The sequence below is a fragment of the Ursus americanus genome, chromosome 14 (assembly GCF_024610735.1).
Source record: "Ursus americanus isolate L20-20 chromosome 14, mUrsAme1.1.p, whole genome shotgun sequence".
Taxonomy (NCBI): Eukaryota; Metazoa; Chordata; class Mammalia; order Carnivora; family Ursidae; genus Ursus; species Ursus americanus.
In genome coordinates this window covers 50,269,565-50,296,356 of record NC_142140.1, presented here as the reverse complement: position 1 = coordinate 50,296,356, position 26,792 = coordinate 50,269,565, and the positions used below count along the sequence as shown (strand labels likewise).

Below are 26,792 nucleotides of genomic sequence, written 5' to 3'. Positions count from 1 at the left end.
TGACAGCAGCTAACATTTATTGAGCGCTTACTGTGTTCTCAACACTTGGCATGCACAATCTCATTTAATTTTATCAACACCGAGGGGTGGGTGGGTAAAACCCATTTCTCAGATGAGGCCCTCTTAGGACTTTGGGGCTCTCCCAAGGCATGGGATGCTGGGATTTGAACCCAGATCTGTCCAGAGCTTGTCTCCAGGTAATGGGGGATCCTTCCTGGGATACCTGAGCTTGCAAAGGAGAGGTGGGGGATATGAATTGTTCTTGTTTTTAGAGGGGTTCCCGGAGGCCCAAAGGCCTCTGCCACTCCCGGCTTTAACGTGGTTCAGTCTTTTCTTCGGATTGCCGCGCGCTCAGATGGGGGACCTCTGGGCAGAGTGAGGATGCAGAACCAGGCAAGGGCGGGGAGAGCAGACGAGGTGATTTCAGTCGCCGACGGGGGTGGGGGGGAACCTGCAGGCAAGACCCCACAGCCCCGGGGGCCGCCGGGAGCCGCGCCCCCTCGGCCCCGCCCCCTCCCCGGGCGCCGACCTCGGTGGTCACGTGACCAGGCCCGGCCGCCGCTGGGGCTGGAGGGCGCGGCGCGCGGACGCGGCGGCCTGACCAGGCGGGGCCCGAGCGGAGCAGGCCGGAGCGGGCCGCGCGCTGGCGGGGGCTTGCGCCGCGCCCGCCCCTTCCCCGCCCCGCGCGGGGCGCAAGCGCGCTCCTCTTGCCGCCCCTCCCTCCGCGCGGGGACCCCTGGCGGGCGGCGCGAGGACATGGCCAGCGACGCCGTGCAGGTAGGCGCACCTGCGTCCGCAGCCGCCGGGCGGCCTCCCAGCGCCGGGGACCCCCGCCCGCGCGTTGCCGGGGTCCCCGGGGCCCGGGCGGCCAAGGTGGGGGCCTCCCGAGCGCCCGGGGCCCCTCCCTGGGCGGACACCGTGGAGCCAGCACGGTCCACTTTTCGGCAGGTGGAGGTACGCACCGAGGGGGAGCGGGGAGGTCCTGAAGGCCCCCGCCGCACCCCCAAGCTCCTCCCCTGCCGGAGAATTACAGTGGGCGCGGCGGAGGCTCTACTCGAGTGTCTGTGGCTGGCTCTGTGTCCCGGTGCCTGTCGCCCCTGCCACTCAACTCGGCACTCCCTCCCCCTCCCACCCCTCGCGTTCGGTTCCGGGCAGGTGCCACTCCACCTGGGGCAGGTGCCTGGCGCAGTGGCCCGGAGGGGAGGAGGCCGCTCGGTCCGTGCCCCTCCTCCACACAACAAAGCTCTGGCGGCCCCTCGCCTCCAGACTGAGCTTTATGATGGTCCCGACGCCATCCAGATTGGCACCTGTTGGCGGAAGTGCCCGAGTCACCTCATTAGGTTGAGGAATGGGGGACCCGCACGGCCACCCTCCGGGCTACCAGGTGGAACCTTATTCCAGACAGGGGATTCTCTTGTACCTGGTACCCTACCTGGGCATGGGTGACAGGGCTGGGTCACGGCTCCCCCACACGCAAACACACACAGCCTGGCACCAGCCTGCCACCAGCCAGGTTCTCCATGTACCACCTTGTGAACATCACAGCCTTGGACTCACCTTCCACATCTGTGACCGGCAAGGCCAGGGTGACTTCTGAGCTTTGGTTCAGAATCTGAAGCACATTATCCTGTGCCTCTGGTGCCCTCATTAGTGCCTCAAAATCCCTCCGTTGTCCTGTGGTTGCTGTGTAACTGGGTTTTCGTCTCCTTCTGCACCTGCCCCCATCCCCTCTATGTCTCCTCCATGCTCCCCTGTCCCCCACCCCAGTCCTGCTGATGGCCTGTCAGCCTTGCCGTGGAGCTGGGCGTATCTGGTGTTGCCGATCACATAAGGTCAGACCTTGGGGCTGGGTGGGCTGGGGTTTCTGCCTCTACCCCCAGCCCTGGGAGGGCTCTATAGGAATCCTGTGGCCCATGCATGCACTTGGCATGTGCGAAACATGACCCTCCTGGAATGAGGCTGGACCTGTGCTGTGGTCCCCCCTCCCATCTCTTGCCCACTCTTTCCCCCTCCTAGTCATCCCTTTCTTGTGCCTGCTTGGGCCTGCCACCCTGTCCCTCTGTCTGTCCCGACGTATGCCTGTCTGTTCTGTGTCCGGCAAACGGATGTCCTGTCCAGATTCCGGAAACACCCAAAGCATTGAAATCTCCGGATGTGAGGGTCTAGGTCCCTGGCTGCTCTGGGAAGGGGGGGATTCTGGGAGGTGGACCCTCTAGACCTGGGTCTGGTGTGCCGTGGTGGGAGGTGGGAGAGCAGGGATTCTCCAAGGCTGGGCCAGGCTCCTGATCATGGGTTTGCCTCGTTGGCCCATGGGTGACCCCTGCCCTCTGGGTCAGAGTGAGTCACCCAAGGGAAGAGAACCCAGGAGGCTGGGCCTCCCTCCTTCCCTCCCTGCTCTGGGTAGTCTCAGGCCTCAGCTTCTATTCCTCTCTGCCCGGACTTTCCCTATTTGAGCTGGCTGAATCCTGGCTGTATCCTGCTCTGCCTGCTAGGGATGGAATGGGGCTGGGTGGTGGGCGGGGACTGGTCACCAGCTGGCAGGATTAGGCGAACTTGGGTTTAAATTCCAGCTCTGTCACTTTCTCACTGTGTGTCCTGGACCCCGTGCCTTTGCCTCTCTGAGCCGCGGTTCTGCCACTAGAAACATGGACGTGTTCATCAATGAGGGTGTCCCTGGTCCAAAGCGGGAGATGTAGATGGGCCTGTGCTCTGCAGGTGGGGCTGCTGCGAAATCCTTACTGGTGGTCATGGTCAGCAGCCCAGGGTGTGAGTCTGTGTCCTTTAACGCACGGTTTCTCAGTCTCAGCACTATTGACGTTTGGGGCTGAATCATTCTCTGAGGTGGGGGCTGTCCTGTGCCCCATAGGATGTCAATCAGAATTCCTGGGCTTGACCCAAGACAGGCCAGGAGCACACCCTCCCCACCCCCTGTTGTGACAACCAGAAATGTTTCTGGATGTTGCCCAATGCCCCAGGAGGTGTGTGTGGGGATCCCCCCTCCCGCCCCCACGGAACTGCTGCTGTCCCCTCTCTCAGCCTGTTTCCTTGTCTGGAAAGTGGGGGAGAATAGTGGCAGCGGCTCAGGATTCGTGTGAGGGGTTGGTAGGATGGCGGAAGTGACACTCTTGGCCTGCACTGAAGCTTGCTGGGGGCAGCTGCCCTCCACATTGGCTGGGAGCCAACAAAGACTTTCCTCATCTGTGAAATGGGTTCTCCCAGTGGGGATTCTCACTTAGTGCCAGGCCTGACACTTAGCTGGTGATCAGATTCTGGGCACCCCCCTTTTAAATCCCAGCCGTTCCTCCTGTTGGCTGTGGGGCCTCTGGGCAAATTATGTCACCACTCCAGGCCTCAGTTTCCTTGTCTTAAAAATGGAGTGATAATAGCATCCACCTTGTGGACTTGCATTGGGTGACCTAGATGGAGCTCCCAATAACTGCTTTTATTATTAATAGTCATACTTGGCCTTTAATGAGCCGCTGGTTTGTGGGCACCCTCACCCCAGCCCTCCAGCACTGTCTCCTCATGATGTGGGCCTCAGGGAGGTGCCCCTGGCCGGGGTGGGCCCTAGCTGTGGTCACAGCGGTGGGTGACCAGCCTGAGAGGAAGCCGGAAGTTGGGATGGCTTGCATCTGCAGGAAGGGGCCCGCCCATCTGAGCACTCATTGGCCGGCGTGTGCATATCAGCGTACGTGGGGTAGGGACAGTGGCATGCCTGTGTTTTGTGCACATGCTTGTAGGTATACAAGAGGGTGTATACACCCAGGTCAGCCCCTGGAGCCTGTATACACACTCAAGGGAGCCTGGTCTCCATGTCTACACTAGTAAGGTGTGTGCATACCTTAGCAAACTCCGAGGACATAGAGCGAGGGCTGTCCCTGGTTGCCTCCTGAGAAGCAGGCGTAGTCCTGGAGGGGGCCAGTGAGGGATAAGGTCCCCTCGATGCCCCAGAGCCCCGGAGCTGGCCCCACGCAGGGGCTGCTGGGAGCTAGCAGGAAAGAGGAAGTGGCGGTCAAGAGGCCCTGGCAGGGCTGAGGTTCAGGAAGAGGGCGGGGCCCTCAGCCGGGACCCAGGATGGCGGAGGCCAGTCCCCCTTTGGACCAGGAGCTGGAGGTGGGGTCTGGGGTCGGGGTGGGGGGGAAGAGGACCCTAGTGACACAGGCCGGAGGCCCTGCCCTCGGTACCTCTTGAGTTTGGACCAAGGGGAGGAGATGAGTTTGAGAGTTTTCCGTCTTGAAGATGAAATTATGTGGGGTTTTTTGAGGCTCCCAGGTCAGGGGGAATAGAGAAGGAAGGAGACAGGGCTCTGCTCTTTAAGGTCCAGTTGTAGGGGACGAGAGGAGGGGAGGCAGGGCTTGTCCCAGGAACTCGTACTTTGAGGGTACAGCAGGAGAGAGGTGGGGCCTGTCCTTAGGACGTAGTTTGGGGGTATGGCAGAGGGAAGACAAGGCCTGCCCTTGGCACCTCCCAGTTTGAGGGCATAGCAGAGAGGAAAAGAGCGTGCTCTCTGGATCTGAAGCCCATTGTATTTTTGGGGGGTGGGGGTGGGCGGCGGAGGCCTACCCTCATACTTCCTTGTTTGAGGAGCAGCAGAGGGAAAATGGAGCCTGCCCACGGGACCTGGTTTTAGGGACAGTAGAGGGGAGTTAGGGCCTACACTTGGGACCTGCTAGTTTAGGGGGACAACAGGAGGGAGAGGGGTCTGCCCTCAGAACCTTGTTTTGGGGGGGCAATGGGAGATAGGCCTGAACTCGGGGACCTCCTAGTTTGGGGGCCACACTGGTAAGATAATGGGCCTGTCCTCCAGAATCCTGCTGTATAAGGAATAGATGAAGGGAGACAAGGCTGTATTTATGGGGCCCCCTAGTCTGAGGGGACAGGGAAGGAAGAAGGCCCTGCCCTTGGGACCTCGCAGTTTGGGGGAATCAGGAAGCAGGGACGGGGATGGGACCTTGTCCCACCTGCCAGTTTTGGGGCTCAGAGTATATCTCGGAAGCCCCCAGGCCAGGAGGAGGCCAGGCCACGCACCCCGGCGTCCCGGCCCCACTGACCAGGCCCCATCTCCTGCAGAGCGAGCCGCGCAGCTGGTCCCTGCTGGAGCAGCTGGGCCTGGCAGGGGCGGACCTGGCGGCTCCTGGGGTGCAGCAGCAGCTGGAGCTCGAGCGGGAGCGGCTGCGGCGCGAGATCCGCAAGGAGCTGAAGCTGAAGGAGGGCGCCGAGAACCTGCGGCGGGCCACCACCGACCTGGGCCGCAGCCTCGGCCCCGTGGAGTTGCTGCTGCGCGGCTCGTCCCGCCGGCTCGACCTGCTGCACCAGCAGCTGCAGGAGCTCTACGCCCACGTGGTGCTGCCGGACCCCGCGGCCGCTGCGCGAGGTGAGGGCGGGCTTCTCCACGGGCTGCGGGACTCGGGGGGCTCCACGGCCAGGCCTCGCCCACGGTCTCCCAGGGCAAGGCTAGCCCTGTCTCCACGGGTCCCCGGGGAGACACACGGGGTTGGGACAGCCTGCAGCCTCGACCGACATACGACCAGAAGAAACACCCAAACCGACAGCCAGAGAAAGGTCTACACAGTCACACCAGCACGCAGACAACACCCAGGGACCTAGACGCTACCGTGTGAACACCCAGAGACTGCTGTACTGCCAGCCAGCGCCCAGAGAAGCGCACACGCGGTCACAGCCACACACAGACGATATCTAGAGCCCCTTACACATGGTCACACCGACCCCAGAGGTTCACACGTACACAGCTGTCTGACCTCTACAGATGCACATCATCCCGTGCACAGCCGGACCCTTCTGCATACAGTCAGACAAGGCCAGCGGACTCCAACACCCACCTGCCACCTGGGCAGGTCAGCAGCTGGAGAGCGACACTGTCACGTCCGTGCTCAGAGACAGTTTGTTCAACACCCAGCATCTCCCACAATGACTTCTGCACAGAAGGTCCCCCGTCCCCCAGTCACAGCACTCCCCAGCACGCACACAGCCATGCCAGCATCCAGGGACACGTGTGTCTGAGAATACCGACACCCAGACAGACCCGGTACAGACGCAGTCATACCAGCAGCTGGAGACCTGAATGGACCGTCGTGCCAGTAGTTGGAAACGTGTGTGCGGGGTCACCCCAGCACCCAGACCTCACACAGTTATTCTGAGTAACACCTGTTGTTTCATGTAGTTACGTGAGCACCTAGGGAGACACACACTCAGTCATGCCAGCACCCTGGCACAGATGTAACCACACCCACAGACTCCCACCCAGCCATGTAAGTAGTTGGGGGCTTCTGTACACACTCACACCGACACCAAGGACTTACGAACACCTGGACGCTTGCCCACACTCATTCGTTTCCCTGGGAGGGCTGGAGTGGGGGGAACTTCTGGGCCCTGGCCCTCATTTCCTCCTCTCCCTGGCCTTAGGGGCAGAACCCAGGCTGGGCAGAGGGTGGATCCTCTCAGCTGGGCAAAGCCTCTTAGGCAGATGGAGAGGAGGGCCGCTGTCACTCTGTCCCACCCGTCCCCCTTTAGATGCCCCCCAGTCCCCTGGTGCAGGTAGCCAGGCCTGCTCGGCCACCAACCTGAGCCGCGTGGCCGGCCTGGAGAAGCAGCTGGCCATCGAGCTGAAGGTGAAGCAGGGGGCGGAAAACATGATCCAGACATACAGCAATGGCAGCACCAAGGTAGGAACAGATGACGGGCTGCGGGGTGGGGACCAGGGTGCCACCTATAGCCGTCTGCCCCTTGGGAAGCTGGAGCCCTCAGGGTTCGGGACAGAGGGACTGACGGGTGACTCGGAGGCCGGCAGCTTGTGGGGGCCTATGAGAAACAGGGTGGCTGGGTGTGGTGGTAGACACAAAGCCGAGGCTGTCCCCCTACGCTCAGTTACCCCAGAGACTCGAGGGATGGCCACAGTCCGGGCAACATTCAGCCTCTGCTGGTGGCCTCTTTCTGACACATATACACAGTCAGGTCAACACTTAGATGCACACGTGCCGTCATCCTAACATCCGGAGACACACCCATGGTCATAACAACACCTAGAGACACACAGTCGTATCAACACTTAGGCACACGTATGGACCGTCCTAGCATCCGGAGAGACGGCAGTAACAGCACTTAGAGACATAGAGACACGTGGAGGATAACCGCCCGGCCGCCTCTAGACACAGAGGCACACACCGTCATGTAACACCCAGGACACATGGCACGGGCCAGCGGCACACCTGGACACACAGACCCACAGACCATGACATTCACACCCAGAGACTGGAGTTGTCACACAGACAGCCCCACACCCCAGTCCTGGTGTCCCTGGACTCCACTTACTGCAGACTGTCCCACACACCCACCCAGTCCCCCTTAGACTCACCCATGTGGCGACAGTCAGGGCTCCGCTGGCCTCAGGGAGCTCTCACCCTTATGTGTGCCCTTCTGACGCTGACACACACGGTGCCTCCCGATGCCAGGCACGGCTCGGAGCCCTGCGCACGGATTAGCTCCTTCAACCCTGAGCCTGGTGGCGGACGGTGCTGTTCGTACTCCCATCCCTGCGGATGAGGGAACAGGCCCAGAGAGGGGGAGTGGCTCACCTGGAGTCACCCAGGTGTTCGGTGGGAGGGATTCAAAGGCCAGGGGCCACTTCTCCCCTCTACACCCGGAAATGCATGGATATTGCTGCTGTCACACCCATACCTCCTGCTCTGTGACACGGTCACCACAGCCTGCGCAGCGTGGGCGGGGGTCCGGCGGTCAGAGCCCAGTTCCCTAGCTTGCCCTGACAGCCCGTCCCCGCCTCCAGGACCGGAAGCTGCTGCTGACGGCCCAGCAGATGCTGCAGGACAGTAAGACGAAGATCGACATCATCCGCATGCAGCTCCGCCGTGCGCTGCAGGCCGGCCAGCTGGAGAGCCAGGCAGCCCCAGACGAGGCCCAAGGTGAGCCCCGCGCCCGAGACGGACGAGCGTGCCCTGCGCCATGCGGGGTCAGCCCCCAGCCCCATAAGGGGACGCTTCCTGAGGCAGGGAGGTGGCTGTCGGGACTCCCATTCCTGACCGTCCCTGGGCCTGATTCCTATTTTGTCCCATGGAAGGTGTGTGCTAGGTCGGGTACGGGCACACCACAGCCCCAGGACCAAATCCGCCACTGCCTGTCTACTTGGGTAAATAAAGTTTTACTGACACACTGCCACGTCCACTCATTTACTATCTCCTAAGGCTGCCTTCGCACTGCGACGGCAGAGCTGAGCAGGGACGCGGAGCCTGTGTGTTCCACAGAGCTGAAAATACCTAGTCTCTGGCGCTTTAGGAGAGAAATTGCGGACCCCTGGGCTAGGTGGCCGCCTTGTCGTGTTGGCCCCGGTTGTAGAACTGTGGGTGTCCACAGTGTGTGTCTTTCCACCTGTGTGTCTGTATCTGAATGCCTGGGGGCGTCTTAAGCAATTGTCCACCTGAATTTGTGACAGGATCTCGATGTGTTGTGCAAGGCTAACGGTGGCTGTTACTAATGTGTGTCAGTATTACGGTGACATTGACCGTGGGGACCGGGGGCTGTGTGTGTGTCCCGGTAACTATGGCAGTCTGTCTGTCACCACCAGAGAGAGAGAGCAGCGTGAGCCATTAGCGGGTGTTACTGGTTCAGGCTAACAGTTACTGTTCAGGCACAGGTAACAGTGCCATCGACTGGGTGCCCTCTAAACAACAGAGGTGGATTGCTCACCGTCCCAGAAGCTGGCAGTCCGGGATCAAGGTGCCACTCCAGTGAGGCGAGAGCCCTCTTCTGCATTCATAGCCAGCTGCCTTCTCGCTGTGGGTGTCCTCCCGTGGTGGAGGGGTGGAGGAGCTCTCCAAGGGCCTCCCTTTTAAGGGCCCTGCTCCCATTCATGACGGCTCCATCCTCAGGACCTGATCACTTCCCAAAGGCCCCCACCTCCTAACACCTAATACCATCCCATTAGGGGTTGAGTTTCAATACACGAATTTTGGGGAACAAAAACATTCAGCCCATAGCAGTGGGGTCTCTAACTCAGATGACAGTGTGTGTGTCTTTGGGGCGGGGAAGTGTCAGTGTGATTGTTCACCTGTACTGGGAATACCGGCATGGGCTTCTCAGTGACTGTGTATGATGGTGCGATCATGTCCCTGTGCCTCTGGGTGACATTGTAACTTGACTACTGGTGCGATTTTGTCCCCGTAAGAGTCTTGGTGACTACCTGGGCACATGTGACAGCAGGCCTGGGGGCGACAGTGTGACCGCGTTTGTAAGACGATGTGCCTGCAGATACCAGGGTCCCTGTGACACTGTGTCTGTGTCGTTGGTGCCTAGAAGAGTGTCACACACCTGTGAGTGATAGCATGACTCTCTCTGACTGAGTGCCAGGGTCTGAGTCAATATACAGGACAGTGAGACTGTCCTTGGAACCTACAGCCATGAATAGCGTGGCCACAGCCTTGTGCCTCTGGTGACAGTGTCTCCTTATGCCTGTCCCTGTGCCATTGGGTGACTGTGGCCATCCTATGTTGGCCCATGGCTGTGTCCCTGGGACTTCATACTGGGACATAGGCGGTCTGTTTCCTTGCAACATTGGGTCTCTGTGCCTGTGGGTATTGGTGATGCTGCCCTGACTGTGTGACGGTGTGATGGTATTTCTTTGCCTGTCCCTGTGCCTTATCCATGTGCCAGTGTGATTGTGATTCTCCTGGGGCTGGAGTTAGAGCCGCAGGAGTTTTGCCACAGTGTAAATGTGTCCCGTAAGGATGTTTGTGTCTTGTGACCCCGTCTGTCTGCCCTGTGACAATGTCCCTGTGTGGCAGTGTGGCTGTATCTTTGTGAGAGTGTGTGTTCCTCCACCTGTGGGTGACAGCGTGCCTGCACTGGTGACAAAGTGATAATGCCACTGTTACCCTGTGAGTGACAGTGTGATGATCTCTGTGTGACAGTGACCTTGTCCTCGCAACTGCTTTATATTTCACCGTGTGGACGGTCACATTCATTTACCCAGACTCCTCCCACAAGAAACGGGGTGATTTCCAATCTGTTGCTCTTAGAAAGAAGGCTGCAGTGAGTAACCATGGACATATCTCAAGTGCAGAGGTGTTTTGTGGGATAAACTCCTGAACTGGGACTGATGAATCGAAGGGCAGTTACATTTGTGATTTCGATAGATATGGCCAGACTGCCTCCATGTGTCCCTGTGCCTGTGTGACTGCCTCCTTCTGGCTGTCCAACGGGCATAGTGTCCCTGTGACAGTCCCTGGGGATGAACTGGGGTCCTGCCAACATGTCTGTCCTTTAAGCCTGTGTTGTGTACCTGTGTGTACGACTGCCCCTGTATGACAGCCCAACCCTGTCCCCGGGATGGTCCCTGTGGGTGACAGTGTTTGGAAAAAGAGTGATTGCAGCTGGGTGGAAGTGTGACTCCCTGACCGTGACCCCTCGCTTAGGAAAAACGTGATGCATCTTGCTGGTGGTCTATCTGTCGCCGGCCCTGTTCCTGCTCGCGAGTGCCGGGCTGGGGCTGGGGTGGTTGGACCTGGGTCCTAGGCAGGCCTCACCCCCTGGCACCCCACGCCCACAGGGAGTCCAGACCTGGGGGCCGTGGAGCTGCGCATCGAGGAGCTGAGGCACCACTTCCGAGTGGAGCACGCCGTGGCCGAGGGTGCCAAGAATGTGCTCCGCCTGCTCAGCGCAGGCAAGGCCCCGGACCGCAAGGCTGTCAGCGAGGTGAGGGGTGGGGCTTCGGTGGGGGGCGTGGCCCAGCAAAGGGGCGGGAATCGGCCCCGGAGGGCCTTGAAGGGTGAGGCTTCCCCAAGGGGCGGTGCCTCGGTGGGGCGGGACCTCAGCCAGGGGTGGGGCATCAGCCAGGGGTGGGGACTAGCTTTCCGGGAGCCCAGTGATAGGACCCAGATGGTTTGAGGGCTTGCGCCAGGTGAGACTTAACCAGGCCCCACCCCCAGCGCCGTTCTGTCCCTCCCGTTACAGGCCCAGGAGAAGCTAACGGAGTCCAACCAGAAGCTGGGGCTGCTGCGGGAGGCTCTGGAGCGGCGGCTCGGGGAGTTACCTGCAGACCATCCGAAGGGGCGGCTGCTGCGCGAGGAGCTTGCTGCAGCCTCGTCTGCAGCCTTCAGTGCTCGCCTGGCTGGACCCTTCCCCCCCACCCACTATAGCACTCTGTGCAAACCCGCGCCACTCACAGGTAGGTCTCTACCTCCCCCACCCAGACCCCACCTCTGCAGTTCTGTACTCTGGACCTCTCCCGCAAGTCCTGAGACCCCTAACCTAGATCTCCGCTCTCCCTACCCCTGGACTCCCATCCTACTGTTCCTCCGTTCTCCATTCACCCCAACCCTGTAGCCCTGGGTCCCATCTCCCTAGGCCAGACAGTCCCATGCACTCTGGACTTCTGGCCCCAGCTTGCCCTCTGATTTTGGACTCTTGCCCCCATGCCTACCATGTCCCCATCACTACCCCTCCCTATGTGGCCATTTTTTCCTTCAGCCATAGCCCCCAGCCCAGTCCCACAACCCCTCACTCTCAGAACCCTCACCCTTGAACCATTGTCTGCTCCCCACCCCAAAGCCAGCCAGCTCCTCCCTCCTTAGACCCCTCAGCCACTACTTCTCCCTCAGACTAGCCTTACCCTAGACCCCTTCCCCCATCTCAGACCTCAGGTCAGATCCCTGAATCCTACCTTGGACCCCCTAGTCCAACCCAGCTCCCCGTTGCCTCAGTCATCGACCTATGCCTTAAACCTATCTTCTGTCATTAAATCCCAAGCACTCAGAGCCCCTCCCCAGCCTGGTGTGCCCCAGCCTCACCCACTCGTCCTTGCCCCATATTTCTCACTTCTGGGCACAGCCATCCCGGTATCAGACCCCCTGTTCCACCCTGATTGTCCCTCACCAACTCCCACCTGTATGCTGGCCACTTCTGCACATGCCCACTTCACCTGCAGTCCCCTCCCTTTGGCCTGGCCCACCTGTGGGCCCCCCTGAGCCTGCCCCTCCCTCAGGAACCCTGGAGGTACGTGTGGTAGGCTGCAAGGACCTTCCAGAGACCATCCCCTGGAACCCCTCACCCTCGGTGGGGGGGCCCGGGACCCCTGACAGCCGCACCACCTTCCTGAGCCGCCCAGCCCGGGGCCTTTACAGCCGAAGTGGAAGCCTCAGTGGCCGGAGCAGCCTCAAAGTCGAAGCCGAGAGCACCAGTGAGTGGGCGTTGAGGCCTGGAGGGATGAGATGCCGCGGGCATCCCGGGATGTCACACGCTTGTAACACTTTAAAAAACTAGTATATTACAGTCAGTAGGATGGATTCTGTTAAAAAAAATTACGAGTGTTAGGGAGGATGTGGAGAAATTAGAAGCCTCTGCAGGGCTGTTAGGAACGTAAAGTGGTTCAGCTGCTGTGAAAGACGTTATGGCAGATCCTCAAAAAATTAAACATGGAATTACCATACGATCGGCGATTCCACTTCTGAGTATATACCCAAAAGGGTGGAAAGCAGGGACTCAAGTTGGTAATTTGGACAGTCGTGTCCATAGCAGCATTATTCACAATGGCCAAAATGTGGCAGCAGCACGAGTGTCCATTGGCCGACGAATGGATAAACGAAATGTGGTATGTGCCTGCAGTGGGATGGTTAGGGGTCAGCCTTCAAAAGGAAGGACATTCTGATCCCGGCTACCACACAGGTGAGCCTGAGGGCGTGACGCTGAGTGAAATAAGGCGGTTACAAAAAGACACGTGCTGTATGATTCCACTTCTGTGAGGTCCCTGGAGTAGTCCAATTCATAGAGGTGGACGAAGGGTGGTTGCCAGCGGCTGGGTGGGGAGGGGAGAATGGAGAATTGTTGTTTAATGGGTACAGAGTTTTAGCTGAGGAAGGTGAAAAAGGCTCTGGAGATGGATGGCGGTGTAGTTGTACAACAGTGAATTGTACACTTAAAAGGGATTATAATGGTAAATTTTATGTTATGTGAATTTTACCACAATTTAAAAAACCTAATACAATAACAGTGCAGCAAACACCCGTGTTACCACCACCCAGGTCAAGAAATAGAAGTCTCTGGAAACCCCCTTGCCCTTCCTCCCCATTCTAGTCCCTTCTTCTGTCCAGAGGTAGCTACTGTCCTGATGTACGGTTATCATTTCCCTGATTTTCTTTGTAGTTTTAGCATCTATGCACACATCTCAAAACAGCATAGTTTGATCTTGCCTGGTGTTTGGACTTTATATACGTGGAATCATACAGAATGTGTTCCATGGTAATGGCTTCTTCCATTTAGCACTGTCTGGAAGACTTATCCATATCATTGCATGAAGCTATAGTTCATTCATTCATTTTAACTCCTGTCTAATAGCCCATTGTCTTAGGCTGAGCCATAGAAAATTGTTAGGGCTTTTTAAAGTAAAATATAGTAATAGTTGAGTATCAGTTAATAAGGCTATATTATAGTTAATATATTAATTCTCCTATTAATAGATAGATATTTCTAGTTTGGAGCCATCTCCCAGTGTATATCTGCATGCCTTTTTCCAAGTAAATTCTTAGGAGTTTATTGCTGGAAGTTGCACATGAAGTAAAAGTGAATTTGGATCTCTACCTCACACCATACAGAGAAATCCACTGGAAGCTGGTTAAACACCTTGAGGTGAAAGGCAGAATTGTAAAGCTTTGTCAGGGTAGCATGGCAGAATGTCATGGGGGGAGGGAAGGATTTCTTTACTAAAATACGAGCTATGCTCCCCCCTCCAAACATTTTCTGACCCCCTCCCCATCCCCTCATGCCAGGCGAGGTCAGCACTGTGCTCAAACTGGATAACACAGTGGTGGGGCAGACATCCTGGAAGCCATGTGGCCCCAACGCCTGGGACCAGAGCTTCACTCTGGAGCTGGAAAGGGTGAGCTAGGTGGGGGGATGGCAGGGCCTGGAGGAAGAGGAGGGGTTCTGGACCTCAGACACCCCCAAGTGATGGCCTACTTCTTCTCCCTTGAGGCTCGGGAACTGGAGTTGGCCGTGTTCTGGAGGGACCAACGGGGCCTGTGTGCCCTCAAATTCCTGAAGTTGGAGGATTTCTTGGACAACGAGAGGCATGAGGTGCAGCTGGACATGGAACCCCAGGGCTGCCTGGTGGCCGAGGTATAGCCCTGACCCCTGACCCTGTGAAAACACTTCCTGCATCTCCTGCCCCCAGTTCTTTAGAAGGGGAAGATATGGGGGGCGCCTGGGTGGCACAGCGGTTAAACGTCTGCCTTCGGCTCAGGGCGTGATCCCGGCGTTCCGGGATCGAGTCCCACATCGGGCTCCTCGGCTAGGAGCCTGCTTCTTCCTCTCCCACTCCCCCTGCTTGTGTTCCCTCTCTTAAAAAAAAAAAAAAAAAAAAAAAAAAAAAAGAAGGGGAAGATATGTTTTGGATTGGTCTCTGAACCTTGATAGAAAGGTACATGTAATTAGTTACATCAGTGACACCACTTAAGCTGGGATTGGTTTCGTTCTGAGGGAAGAAAGAAAAAAGAAAAGAGAAGAAAAGAAAAAGAAGTTACAAAATTTTGCCAAGCCAAAAAAGAAAAGAAACACCTGGCGACATGTCAAGGAGATTGTTATCTGGTAGAGAGAAAGTCCTGCCGCAGTGGTGTCAGGGTTAGGGTCGAAATCGGGCTATCCCACCCTTGGCACTATGGACAAGTGTGCCCTAGGGGCCCGGATCGTTCTCAGTTGCCCTGTGGGGTTTTGAGCAGCGTCCCTGGTTTGCACCCACAGAAGGCCAGCACCGCCCTTCCCCCAAGTTGTGACAATCAGAATGTCTCTAGACATGGCCACTGTCCCCTGGTTGAGAGCCCACAATCTAAATAACATTTCTAGCTGACCCCTGGTGGTGTGAGCCAAGCCCTGTCCTGCGTGCTTTGCCGGCATTAACTTGTTAATCCTCACAACGGCCCACTTCGACCCAGTTCAGGAGGGATCATCGTCAGTCACATCTGACAGAGGAGGAAACAGAGGCACGGAGTAGGAAAGTCACTGGCCCCCTCATTCAGCCAAAGTTTTCCTCAAAAATTCTTGAAATGCACCCCTAACGTATACGTGTGCCCTGTGACATATCCGTGTCTCCATGTGGGGATTCTGACAGGATCTCATAACCGAGGACCACTAAGGAAAAGAGCAGCTGAAGGGCTGACTTCAGTGGCAGGGCAGTGAAAGTGTTCTTCCATTAGGAAGACCCGCCAAAACCAAGTGGGAAAGGTAATGGGGGTGGGGGCGAGTTCTGAAGCAGTCCTGCTCACCCTCAAGGTTCACTTATAGCATTCTGTTTTGTTTTTCTGCCTCCCCCAAAGTGCCAGCCAATAGAACTTTCTAGAATTCTGTTGTGGATGAGCCTACAATAGTTGCATTCTGTTGTACGTGGAAGTGTTCTATACGTGCTCCGTCCAACATATTAGAGGCCAGCCACTTGAAGCGTAGCTAGGGTGACCTGGGAACTAAAGTTTTAATGTTACTTAAATTTTACAGAATTTAAATAGCCTTACGTGGCTAGTGGCAACCATATCAGACACCCATAAAGTCACACAGTTCTGTGACTTTAGCACCTTCTAGAAGATGCTTTGGAGTTGGGAGAATTCAGCTAGACCAGTGGCTTCCCCACATCAGCTGGAGGGCTTCTTGAAACACGGACTGCTGGGCCCCACGCTCGTGTTTCTGATTCAGTGGGTCCAGGTGGGGACCCGGGAATCTGCATTTCTGGCAAGTCCCCAGGTGGTGCTGCTGGTCTGGGACCACACTCGGGGAATCAAGACACGAGATGATGTAGGACCTTGCTGGAGTTGCATGTCCATCTTGTCGGGTCAGACCCCCCCACACACCCAACGCCTAGAGGAGGGCTCGGTTGTCTGCTTCTTGCCTTCCTAAGATGGCACTTTGGGAGGTGGCCCTACCAGGCAGTGGATTGGTTTCATAACCCTTAATATGTTATGACTTCTTAATATCTGTGTTTGGATGTGGTGTTACAGTGATTGGAACCCCCAGAGTGTAAGGGTGTGCATACCTATGCCCCTAAGGGCTTCCCCACCACCTAGAGGTGGCAGTGGGTTCTCACCCCTCGGCCCCTCTCCCCAGGTTACCTTCCGCAACCCTGTCATTGAGAGGATACCCCGGCTCCGAAGGCAAAAGAAAATTTTTTCCAAGCAACAAGGTGAGGGGGTGGGCAAAGTGGGGACGAGGCCAGGGGTCCCAGGGGTATCATGAAGGGTGACCCCTGTCCCCGTCCCCCCAGGAAAAACATTTCAGCGCGCCAGGCAGATGAACATTGATGTTGCCACCTGGGTGCGGCTGCTTCGAAGACTCATCCCCAATGCCACGGGCACAGGCACCTTCAGCCCTGGGGCTTCTCCAGGACCCGAGGCCCGGTCCACAGGGTAAGGAGGGAGGTCCCTGGGCTCTAGGCTGTCCCTGGTTGCTTGCTAGGGTGCTGGGTCCCAGACACACCCTCCTCCCTTGTTCTACAGTGATATATCTGTGGAGAAGCTGAACCTCGGGGCTGACTTGGAGACCTTGCCCCAGAAGAGTCCTCTGGGTCCTCCTTCCAGCCCCTCGAGCCTGGTGAGTGTCCCACTCCTTTCCCCCAGGCCTGGCTTGGGCAGCGTCGAAGGTTCCTCCTCCAGGCCTCTCTCCCAGCTCAAGGCCCAGAGACCACCAGGAACTTCCCTGGGTCACGCATCTCTGCTAGAAGTGGGGTCCCACTCTCTATCCTAAATAAAAACACAGGCTCAGGAGCCAGGCCACCTGGGTCCATGTCCCTGCTCTACCAGTTCTAAGCTGTGCGGCCCACGGCAAGCTGCTTCCCCCTTCTGTGCTCTGTGCACTGGCCCGTAAAACAGCCATGTTTAAAACTGACTTCAAGGATAGAAGTCAGGATGGTGGTTTTCTCTGGCTGGGGGGTTATTGATAGGAGGGAGATACAAGGGAGCCTGTCGGGTCATGGTGATGTCGTGATTCTTCTCCAGGTCAGAGATCAGCACGTGCGCCTTTTCCATAAAGGGGCATGGAGTCAATATTTTCGGCTTTGTGGGCCAGAGAGTCTCGGTCACAGTGACTCAACGCTACCATTGTAGAAAGCAGCCACAGACGACACGCACATACGCCAGTGGGCATGGCTGTGTTCCAGTAAAACTTTACTGATGGATCCCAAAGTTTGGATGTCCTGTCACTTGCACAGATCACAAAATATCGCTCTCCTTTTGATTTTCCCCCAACCCTTTAAAAATGTAAAAGCTATTCTCAGCTCACAGACTGTACAAAACCTGGTTTACCCACCCCCGCCCTGTTCCACGCATAGCCAGGTGCACACGTTTGTGGGAGCAGGCCCCTTGGCCCAGCTCACTGAGTGCATTTTATAACCTCATTTAAAAAAAAATGAAAATGATAGTGTATGCTTCTGTATTATATTTATAATAATAATATAATGAGCTACATCATCAGATGAGTTTGGCAGAACAAAATCCAAAAGTTTAATACCACCAAATGCTGGGCAGGACGCAGGGAAACAGGTGGTCGGTGGAAGGTGTGCAAATTACTGTGTCTCCTTGGGAGGGCAGAGCTGGCCGAGCTAAAAATGGACATCGTCTTGACAACCCAGGAGTTCCAATCCTAGACACTCACACCTGTGCGCCTCCGGGAAGTTCGCCGCGGTGGCTTTGGGTGAAAGTGGACACGTCAGAGTCCATCTGTAGGAGAGCCAGTGCTAAATAAATGACAAAGTGGCATAGTGCATGTCTGTGACAAATGAGGCTGGTCTCCCAGGGCTCGCATAGAGTGATTTCCAAGACAGGTTGTCCGGTAGGAGAGGCAAGATTAGGATGTTGTTGATAGTGCGTACAAGGAGAATGGAGCCTTGTGTCACTTTCGCTTGTGTGGGTATAGAATATATCTAGAAAGGTCCTCGGGAAATCATTCATGGTGGCTGGCTCTAGGGAGGGTGGCTGGGGCACGAGAGGCCCATGTGTCCCACTGGACAGCTATTTGGACTGATGGCATTTTCAGAACTGTTCAGTAGTGGACGGTGATGAACTGGTTGTAATATGGTCCCATTTGCAGTAGTAACTTGACTCTTTTCAAAGTTACACGCACACATGTGGTATGAAGAATTAAGTAGCTCTTAGAGCAAATAGCCGTAAAGGAAATATGTAGGTAAATGACTAAATGTATTTACAGCATGAAAAAAAAAAAAGCAGTGAAAGGGACAGGGAGTATGTGTGTTCGGTTGGGGGAGGGGGAGTTCTGCTGGTTATTTACTATGCTGGTCAGCTGACCACCCGTGAAGGTGACATCTGAATGAATGCCCGAAGGAGGTAAGGGAGGAGCCATGCAGATGTCAGAAAAAGAGAATTCCAGGTAGAGGGGATAGCGTGTGCAAAGCTCCTGGGCTGGAGATGTGCCTGGTATGTTCAGGGCACCGTGAGAGGAACAGTGTGGCTGGAGGGCAGTGAGCGAGAGGGCGAGTGGGAGGAAAAGTGAGGTCAGAGAGGTGACGGGAGCCTTGGTGGCTATTGTGGTTATGGGGTGCCTCTGACTTCCCTCTCCCTGCTGCAGAGTTCCCCGATCCAGGAAACTGCCACCATCCCTGAGCTGCCTTCAGAGACCCAGGAGACCCCAGGCTCCACCCTGTGCAGGTGACACCCCTCCCCCATTCCCCACCCCCCCTCCCCTCCTGCTGTCCTTGTCCCCACCAGTGTCCTCTCTCCACAGCCCTCTGAGGAAGTCACCCCTGACCCTCGAGGATTTCAAATTCCTGGCAGTGCTGGGCCGGGGTCACTTTGGGAAGGTGAGGCCAGGGGGGCAAGGAGTTGGGGGAACAGGGAATCCCTGGGCTGGCCATGAAGGCCATCGCTGCCCACTGTGGTTCTAGGTGCTGCTCTCCGAATTCCGGCCCAGCGGGGAGCTGTTCGCCATCAAGGCTTTGAAGAAAGGCGACATTGTGGCCCGAGATGAGGTTGAAAGGTGGGGACCCGGCCCAAGCCCTCTGAGAACCTCAGTCTTTTCTTCTGGGAAATGGGAGACAGGGAAGTCCCCTCTCTGGAGCTGCTGTGACAGTGATTTATAACAGTCACTGGCACTTATTAAGCTAGTACTTAAGAAAATAACTCTTGGAAAGCGCCCACTATGCGCTCTATGTTCTGTAACTCATTTGTTCTCCACGATAGCCCTACGAGGTAAATACTGTTATGGTTCCCATTCTGCCGATGACACAGAAGGGTTGAGCAAGTTGCCCAAAGTCGCAAAGCCAGTAAGCAGCTGGTCAGGGATTCAAACCTAGGGACTCAGGCTCTGAAGCCTGTACCCTTAATGGCACCATCGCGCTGCCTCTGCTTTGGGTCAGAGCCATGGGTTCAAATCCCACCTCTGCCACAAATGTGCTTAGAGACCCTGGGGAAGTCACTTTGCCCTTCTAGTCCTTGGCCTCCCCATCTATAAAAGAGGAGTAATAATGCCTTTCTTGCAGGGCTGTCAGGTGGGTTAAGTGAGAGGGTGCATCTGAGCATTCTACGGTACCTGGCCCCTGTAAAAAGGCCCAGCAGAGGCACCAAGATTGTCCCTAATCTTTCTGACATCCTTTTGTTAATCAGGAACCCAACTCAGATAGGCTTAAGCAAAAGAGGAATTTATTGGTCTGGGTCAGAAAAGTCCAGGGGTGCACTACCTTCAGGCCTGGCTATATCCAGGTGCTCAGATGACATCTCAGTCTGCGTTCTGCTTCGTGGGCTTTGCTTGCAGTCCTCTCATGGGGACAGAGATAGCCCCTTACCTGAGCAGTGTAAGGCTCATCCACTAGTTTTAGCCCTTCTTCCTTAATATTTCCGGCAGAAATCCTGAGGTTGAGCCCCACTAGCTTGCCTTGTTCATTCCCAAACCAATTCCTGGCCAGCAAAATGGGTGCTCCAGTTAGCCCACCCTGGCTGTTCCCTAAAGGGATACTGGGGGGCTGTTACTAGGATGACAGGTGGCTTCTGGGTGCCCGTTTAGCAGACAAAGCTGCTGGGGTTCAGAAATATTAAGCAGCTTGCCCAAGGTTGCACAGCTGCGTGAGGTCCTCAGCAAATAGCTGATGATCGATCGAGGGCTTCTTGGGAGCGTGGGAGTTGGGGTGGGGGGGCTGCTGTGGTCTCTGACCCCCGCCCCCTACCCTGCCCAGCCTGATGTGTGAGAAGCGGATCTTGGCAGCAGTGACCAGAGCCGGACACCCGTTCCTGGTGAACCTGTTCGGCTGTTTCCAGACGCCCGAGCACGTGTGCTTCGTGATGGAGTACTCGGCCGGCGGGGATCTGATGCTGCACATTCACAGTGACGTGTTCTCGGAGCCTCGCGCCATGTGAGCTGCTCCCCACCCGTGCCTCAGCCCCCGACAGGCCGTGGCAGCCCCCTTCCCACCCCTCCACCCTTCGGCCCCCGCTCCCCCCTGCCAGCCTCCTGGAGTTTTGGGGGGACTGGGGAGCTTTTGAGGATGTGGACGCCGGGCTCCTGTGGCCTCGCTCCCTTGCTGGGAGACCCGGCTCCATCACACCAGCTTCTCTCTGCAGCTTTTATTCGGCCTGTGTGGTGCTGGGCTTGCAGTTTCTCCACGAACACAAGATCGTGTACAGGTGTGTGCCCTTGCGTGCCTGTGCTCCTGTATGCACGCTCTGCCCACTGGGGGCCCTCAGGCTGCAGGCAGGGCCCAGACCCCCCCTCATCCCTCTTTACATCCCCCCCAACCCATCACAGGGACCTGAAGTTGGACAATTTGCTCCTGGACACCGAGGGCTATGTCAAGATCGCAGACTTTGGCCTCTGCAAGGAGGGTGAGGGGCGGGGCTGGGACTTGAAGGGCTGGCCTCTGGGGATTAGACAGAGTGGGGGAGGGAATGGAGTCCCCAGCCCTACCTGGGTTACCCCCCACCCTGACCCTGGGATGGGGCTGGCTGTCTGGGCCACCCCATGCTGGGCTGGGCTACTGCTGGGAGCCCCCTTCCCCCCATAACCTCACATGGCCCTACTGCCCCCAGGGATGGGCTATGGGGACCGGACCAGCACATTCTGTGGGACCCCGGAGTTCCTGGCCCCCGAGGTGCTGACAGACACATCTTACACACGGGCCGTGGACTGGTGGGGCCTGGGCGTGCTGCTCTATGAGATGCTGGTTGGCGAGGTGAGGCCCCAGGCAGGCCCTACCCTGCCTGACCCTGGGATTACACTGGAAACTGCTTGTGCCTGGGGGTGGGATCAAATGGTGCCTCCATGTGCTGTGTGATGGGGACAGCTGGCTTCGCCTCCCTAGCCTCAATTTTCGCATCTGTAAAATGGAATACTTACCTTCCCTCATCAGCCAGCGTCCAGGTGACCGTGTGCTGGGAGCAGAGGGCTCAGGTGGGGCTGGGAGGGGAGTGGCCAGAGGAGGGGCCTAATTCATCCTGGCTCTCCCTGTCCCCAGTCCCCATTCCCAGGGGACGACGAGGAGGAGGTGTTTGATAGCATAGTCAATGACGAGGTTCGCTACCCACGCTTCCTGTCAGCTGAAGCCATTGGCATCATGCGCAGGGTGAGAAGCCTCCCCAGCGGGGGCCTGGGAGGGGCTCTGGGGCCGGGAGCGGGGAGACTGACACCTCTCCTCCCCCCAGCTGCTGCGGAGGAATCCAGAACGGAGGTTGGGATCCAGCGAGAGGGATGCAGAGGATGTGAAAAAGCAGCCCTTCTATAGGGTGAGTTCACCCCAAGTGCCTGGCCAACTCCCCACCGGAGACCTGGTCATCCCTCCCACCCCCAAGGCCTATTCATAAGATCTAGTCACTTCCCCTCCAACATTGTCATTGCCATTTCCTCCCCCCTTCCTTCACACCCACTGACCCTCCTACACCCACATCTACTCCAGGCTGGCCTGGTGGGGCCACTGCCCTGTGTATGAACCCAGGCTCCCTCTCCCCCACCCCAGGGCTCCCCATACTCACACTGTGATCCTTACGGGGCCCCCAGTCCCCTACTTGACCCCTCTGTCTTGTGACTCCTTATGCTAATCCCCACGGATGGAGGGCTGGATGGGGCCCAAGGGGCTGGCCCCTCCCACAATCTGCACCCCTACCCCCATGCTGACCTCCTCTTTTCTCTCCCCCTTCTCCCCCACCTAGACACTGGGCTGGGACACTCTGCTGGCCCGGCGCTTGCCACCTCCCTTCGTGCCCACGCTGTCAGGCCGCACTGATGTCAGCAACTTCGACGAGGAGTTCACAGGGGAGGCCCCCACGCTGAGCCCGCCCCGCGACGCACGGCCACTCACAGCCACAGAGCAGGCAGCCTTCCAGGACTTCGACTTCGTGGCTGGGGGCTGCTAGCCCTTTCCCCTGCCCCTGCCCGCCCTTCCCCGACCAAGCTCTCATTAGTTTTTAAAAAGGCCTTTGGGGTTTGCCCCTTCCATGCATCCTCCGGCTCCTCATGTGTGCAGTAATGGTGGCATGGGGGGAGGGGGGCTGTGGGAGGGGGGTCGTGTACTTGGAAGTGAAGAGTTGGTGGGGTCAGATCCAGTGGGTGGCCGGGGGCATAAGGAGTGACGGCGAGATGCCCTGGGTTATGGTATGGGGCTCACTTGATGAGGGTTGAGGGAAGGTGGGGACTCCGGGCCTTTACTATGGTGGGGAGCGTGGGCAGGCTGAGATGGGACAGGGCTGGGAGCTGTGTTTAGGGACACTGGAGTTCTGAGGCCCTGATGGGGTGTGGCTTGGGGGTAGGGCCTTGGGGATGTGTTGGAGGAGCTCAGGGCCACAATGAGAGAATTGTTGCTGGGGTCAGCCCTGGCGCCCGCAGGAGCAAAAAGCGCCTCGGATTCCAGCTCAGCTGCTCTGCTCTCGACACAGCGCGGGCCCTTGGCCTGGGGCGGTGCATTCTGCGCATGCTCCAGCGGCTCCGGCTCCTCGTCTGACGGCTCTGCGCCTCTGCGTGGAAAGTCCCAGAACTGCACATCCCGGAGGCTCGGGCAGCGCTTCTATCGCCCCCGCGCGGCCACAGGGGTGCTGTAGCCCCGATCCGACACATGCCCCGCGCAGGCCCGCAAAATGGCTTTATTCCCCGAAGGCTCCGCGCTGCGGTCCTGGGCACGGCCTGGAGCGGTCCGACTTAGCCGCTGGGACTCCCGGCTCGCCTACAGGTGGCTGAGGCTACTGTGCCTGGAGCTGCGCAGCGAGCTGGCCTCCCAGGCGCTCCTGGTTAGGCCCAGCCCCGCAGGGCTGCCCTTGGCGCCGGCCCTCGGGGGCAGGAGGCGAAGCAGTTGGCGCAGCACCGCCTGGCGCAGGAGGATGTACACCCAGGGGTCCAGGATCTGGTTCCATGAGGCGAGGCGCACAGCCAAAAACAGCGGCCGCTGCAGGGAGCTGGAGCCCCAGCCCCCGACGGCCAGCACCACTAACACCTGTGGGAGAAGCCAGTGTGAGCGGTCGGCAGGTGTCAGAGAAGGGAAGGGGACTGGCCAAGGGTGGGGCCGGGATGGATGGGAGCGTGGCCGGAAGGTAAGGGAGCTGTGAGGAGCAGCAGAGGCTAACAGGGAGGGGAAATGGAAGTCTTCGTAAGAAGGAACTACGGAAAGAGGGACGGAGAAGGCGTGGCAGAAGCAAAGGCCTTCAGTGAGTTGGGGCTCGAGCAAAAAAGGAGAGAAATCCCAGGTATCCTGAAGGACTGGGGACCGAGGGGAGAAGAGAAACGGGGCGGGGTGGTGGTGGAAGGGGCTAGGGAATGAATCGTCCCGGCCTCGAGGGATGGGGCTGGGAGGAAGCTTGCCTGGGTAGGGTGACCCACCAAGACCCCAGGCAGGAGTAAGAGAAGGGGACTGGGTGGAGGGGATGGGACGTCAGAGGGAGAGGCCGAAGGGCGGTCCCTCCTGACAGGTGGGGCCTCGAGGGGGTGGGCCCCTGCTGGGGAGGGGTATCCTGGGACGGAAGGGGGTGGGAGGGGCCTAGAATGGAAAAGAATGGGCGGGGCCAAGGAGGGGGCAGGGAGGAGCCTGGCCCGAGGGGCGTGTGCGCCCCTCACCAGCAGCGGGCTCCAGCAGATGCACGACACCACCATGATGCCCACGAGCTGGCCCACCATCTCCACATCGTGAGCGCGGGCTCTGCGCGCTGAGCCACGGCCCGGGGAGCCGCCGGGGACCGAAGCGACGGACGAGGAGGACGAAGCCGAGGCCGAGCGGGGCGCGCGCGCCCCCCAGCGACGGCGGCCGTCGGGGCCACACGCCGGAGGACGCCGTTGCGAGCGGCGGCGCCAGCGGGCGCGCAGCAGGGCCAGGCCGCTGAGCGTGTTGCACACGAGCGCGGCGAGCAGCGCGGCCAGGCCGAGGCCGGCGAAAAGGCCGGCGAGCAGCGCCTGGCGCCAGCCGCCCGCCGGGCCCAGGCCGATGAAGCACCACGTGCCCGGGTACTGCAGCTCGTAGCGGCCCACGCGCGCCAGCGGCAGCAGCGCCACCGCCAAGGCCACGGCGGCCAGCGCGGCCAGCGCCAGGCGCGCGCGGGCCGTCGAGACGCGCGCCGCGTGCAGCAGCGGCCGCGTGACGCCCACGCAGCGCTCCACGGCCATGCCGCAGCCCAGCAGCAGCGGGCACAGGCCGAAGAAGACCATGCAGCCGCCCAGGAAGTGGCAGGCGCCGCCGGCCGGCGAGCGGCCCGCCGCGTATAGGCGCAGCACCAGCGCCCCCGGGATGACGTGGCCCGCCAGGTCGGTGGCCAGAAGGCTGGCGACGAACAGCAGGAAGGTGGCGGCCGAGCGGCGGCGCCGCAGGCGGCCCGCGGCCTGCGCCAGCAGCGCCAGCGCCAGCACGTTGGACACGGCGCCCAGGGTCATGGAGAAGATGGGCAGCGCCGGCGACGCGCCCGCCCGGCCGGACGGTGGCCCGGCCGACGCGTTGGGAGCCCCGGGCTCCGCACACGTGGTCGCCTCGCCCGCCAGGCTCAGGTTGAGGGGCCCGCAGAGACTCATGTCAGGTGCTGGGGTTGGGGCTGGGGAGAGGAGAGGAGAGGAGGGCATGGTGAGGCCGGCTAGGAGCACACTGCCCATCATCCAGATGGGACTAGCGGGCAGCCCCACCTCGGATCATCAGGACCTGTTTGGTGCCATGGCATTCTTCTGTCCACTCTGCCCTTGGCAACTCCAAATGACCCTGACTGCCCCATTCCTGACCCCTTTCTCCTCCTCTGCCTCATCAGCCCGTCTCTGGCTTGGGGCGTCATTCTTGCTCTCACCGACTTTTCTGTCCATCTTGGTTTCCTGGGCTCTGGCCTTCCGTGTCTGTCCCCACCTCTGGACGTCACCGATCCACCCCTGACACCCCCTCTCATTTTTGTACCACAGCGAATTCCTCGCTCCTGGCCCCACCTGACCTCACTGCCCCATCTCTGACCGTCACATGTCACCTTTTCTCCAGTCCCATGTTTGATGCTCACAGCCCCACCTCTGCCACCATGGACACATCTCCCCACTGCATTGTCCTTTTCCCTACGGCCACATCTCTGTCCCCACCGTCCCTGTCCCCTGTACGCCCATCTCTGAGTTCTGTCTCACCCTGGCTCTACCTTGACCACAGCTGCTTCACTGTGGATGCCCCATGGTTCCTATTCCTGTGAGCTCCAGGTCCCTGCCCTAAAGGCCTCAAGACGGATTCAGCACCATCCATCCCTGGATAACCTGGAGGTGAGGGCTGAGAGGGCAGAACTGCCTGTTGGCCACATGGGAAAGGCAGATAGACAGACATAGACTGACAGGGACAGACAGATGGGGCTGAGAGTCAAGAACCCAGGACAGAGAGACTGAAGTAGCCATGGCCCCATCCTTCCAAACCCTCCTCCCCACCAGAGATCCTCATGCCCCAGTCTTCTTACCCACACAGCGTGGGACTCCAGGTCCCCATCGCCTGCTGCTTGGCCCCTGCTGCCTGCTGTACCCGCGCCCGCTGCACCGGAGCTCTCAGGCAGGCCCGGCCGCTCCCTCTCCCTCCCTCCTGGGGCGGCTCCTCAGCTCCCTGCCTCCTCCCGCTGCCCGCTCTGGCCTCCAGGGGCCGCTCCAGCCATCTCGCGCCTGCAGGGGGCCTGCTGGACCCCCGTCTGTGCTGCTGGCAACGGGCAGGGGCCACTCTGGACCCCAGCTGCCCCACCGGGAAAGGGGCTCCCGGGGAGCTGGCCTGGTTCCCCATGACCCTCCCCCCCCCGGAGGAGTGGGAGTAGCCCTCTTCCCCCCCCCGCAGGCGCGGGCCTTTCGCCTGCCTCATTAATAAAGCGGATAAAATCTAAACATTGGAAAATGTGAGCATCGCCCAGGGCGGGCTGCGGCAGCTGCAGGGGGTACCACTGCCCCCATGGGGACTGTGAGGTTGGGGGGCTAACCCTGCATGGGGGCAGCAACACCCTCTTGCCCTGCCAAAGCCTTCATGGATGTCGGGTCAGTGGTGGTGGGCAGTGCCTCGCGTGGACCAGCTTGGGTCAGGCCCAGCCTGGCCAGGAGACCGCCCACTATTTACACAGGGGCTTAAAGCTCAGGCCAGGGCGAGCAGCGAGTCATACCCTGGGAAGGGCAGGGGAGGAGGCTGAAGGGGGACAGAGGAACCATGAGGTCTGGTGACCAGGGGACTCTCCTGAGACACGCAAGTCCTAAGCCACCTGTGGACACACAACTGCAGCCTCACATCCTGCCCTGAGAAGTAGGGGCACACGCACACAGTCTCCCATTCTAAGATACACCATCATACCTCTTAACACCCAAAGACCAGATACTGTCAGTCTGTCCCCAGCACAGCA

The 26,792-nt window shown here is 58.7% G+C and overlaps 2 protein-coding genes across 4 annotated transcripts; one reads left to right on the top strand and one right to left on the bottom strand.

Moving 5' to 3' along the window:
- The first annotated feature begins 560 nt into the window (after window positions 1-560).
- On the top strand, window positions 561-22,438 carry PKN1 (protein kinase N1). 3 transcript variants are annotated; one of them, XM_045811959.2, is made up of 22 exons: window positions 561-777; window positions 5,071-5,374; window positions 6,532-6,683; window positions 7,802-7,937; window positions 10,577-10,722; window positions 10,981-11,194; window positions 12,011-12,205; window positions 13,791-13,900; window positions 13,996-14,139; window positions 16,111-16,186; window positions 16,268-16,409; window positions 16,500-16,593; window positions 18,583-18,662; window positions 18,739-18,814; window positions 18,899-18,990; window positions 20,183-20,359; window positions 20,568-20,630; window positions 20,752-20,828; window positions 21,033-21,175; window positions 21,458-21,565; window positions 21,645-21,725; window positions 22,149-22,438. In XM_045811959.2, exons 1-22 carry the CDS (start codon window positions 757-759, stop codon window positions 22,350-22,352), a joined length of 2,835 nt encoding a protein of 944 aa, XP_045667915.1. In that variant the 5' UTR covers window positions 561-756; the 3' UTR covers window positions 22,353-22,438. The 3 variants fall into 3 exon arrangements, with proteins under 3 accessions (XP_045667915.1, XP_087723337.1, XP_045667914.1); XM_045811958.2 differs by lacking the exon at window positions 561-777 and adding an exon at window positions 3,924-4,113; XM_087867211.1 differs by lacking the exons at window positions 561-777; window positions 21,458-21,565 and adding an exon at window positions 3,909-4,113.
- A 52-nt stretch (window positions 22,439-22,490) lies between these two features.
- On the bottom strand, window positions 22,491-25,062 carry PTGER1 (prostaglandin E receptor 1). Its single transcript, XM_045811978.2, has 2 exons — window positions 24,040-25,062; window positions 22,491-23,422 (listed from the first exon to the last, which is right to left on the bottom strand). The coding sequence occupies exons 1-2, from the start codon at window positions 25,060-25,062 to the stop codon at window positions 23,156-23,158; spliced, it is 1,290 nt and encodes a 429-aa protein (XP_045667934.1). The 3' UTR covers window positions 22,491-23,155.
- Between the last annotated feature and the right edge of the window lie 1,730 nt (window positions 25,063-26,792).

Coding starts and splice junctions, on each gene's coding strand:
- PKN1 (XM_045811958.2), top strand. CDS start 4,075: ATGGCGGAGGCCAGTCCCCCTTTGGACCAGGAGCTGGAG. Junction 20,631..20,751: donor GAACACAAGATCGTGTACAG/GTGTGTGCCCTT, acceptor AACCCATCACAG/GGACCTGAAGTTGGACAATT. Junction 20,829..21,032: donor CTTTGGCCTCTGCAAGGAGG/GTGAGGGGCGGG, acceptor TACTGCCCCCAG/GGATGGGCTATGGGGACCGG.
- PTGER1 (XM_045811978.2), bottom strand. CDS start 25,062: ATGATGGGCAGTGTGCTCCTAGCCGGCCTCACCATGCCCTCCTCTCCT. Junction 23,423..24,039: donor TCTGCTGGAGCCCGCTGCTG/GTGAGGGGCGCA, acceptor CTTCTCCCACAG/GTGTTAGTGGTGCTGGCCGT.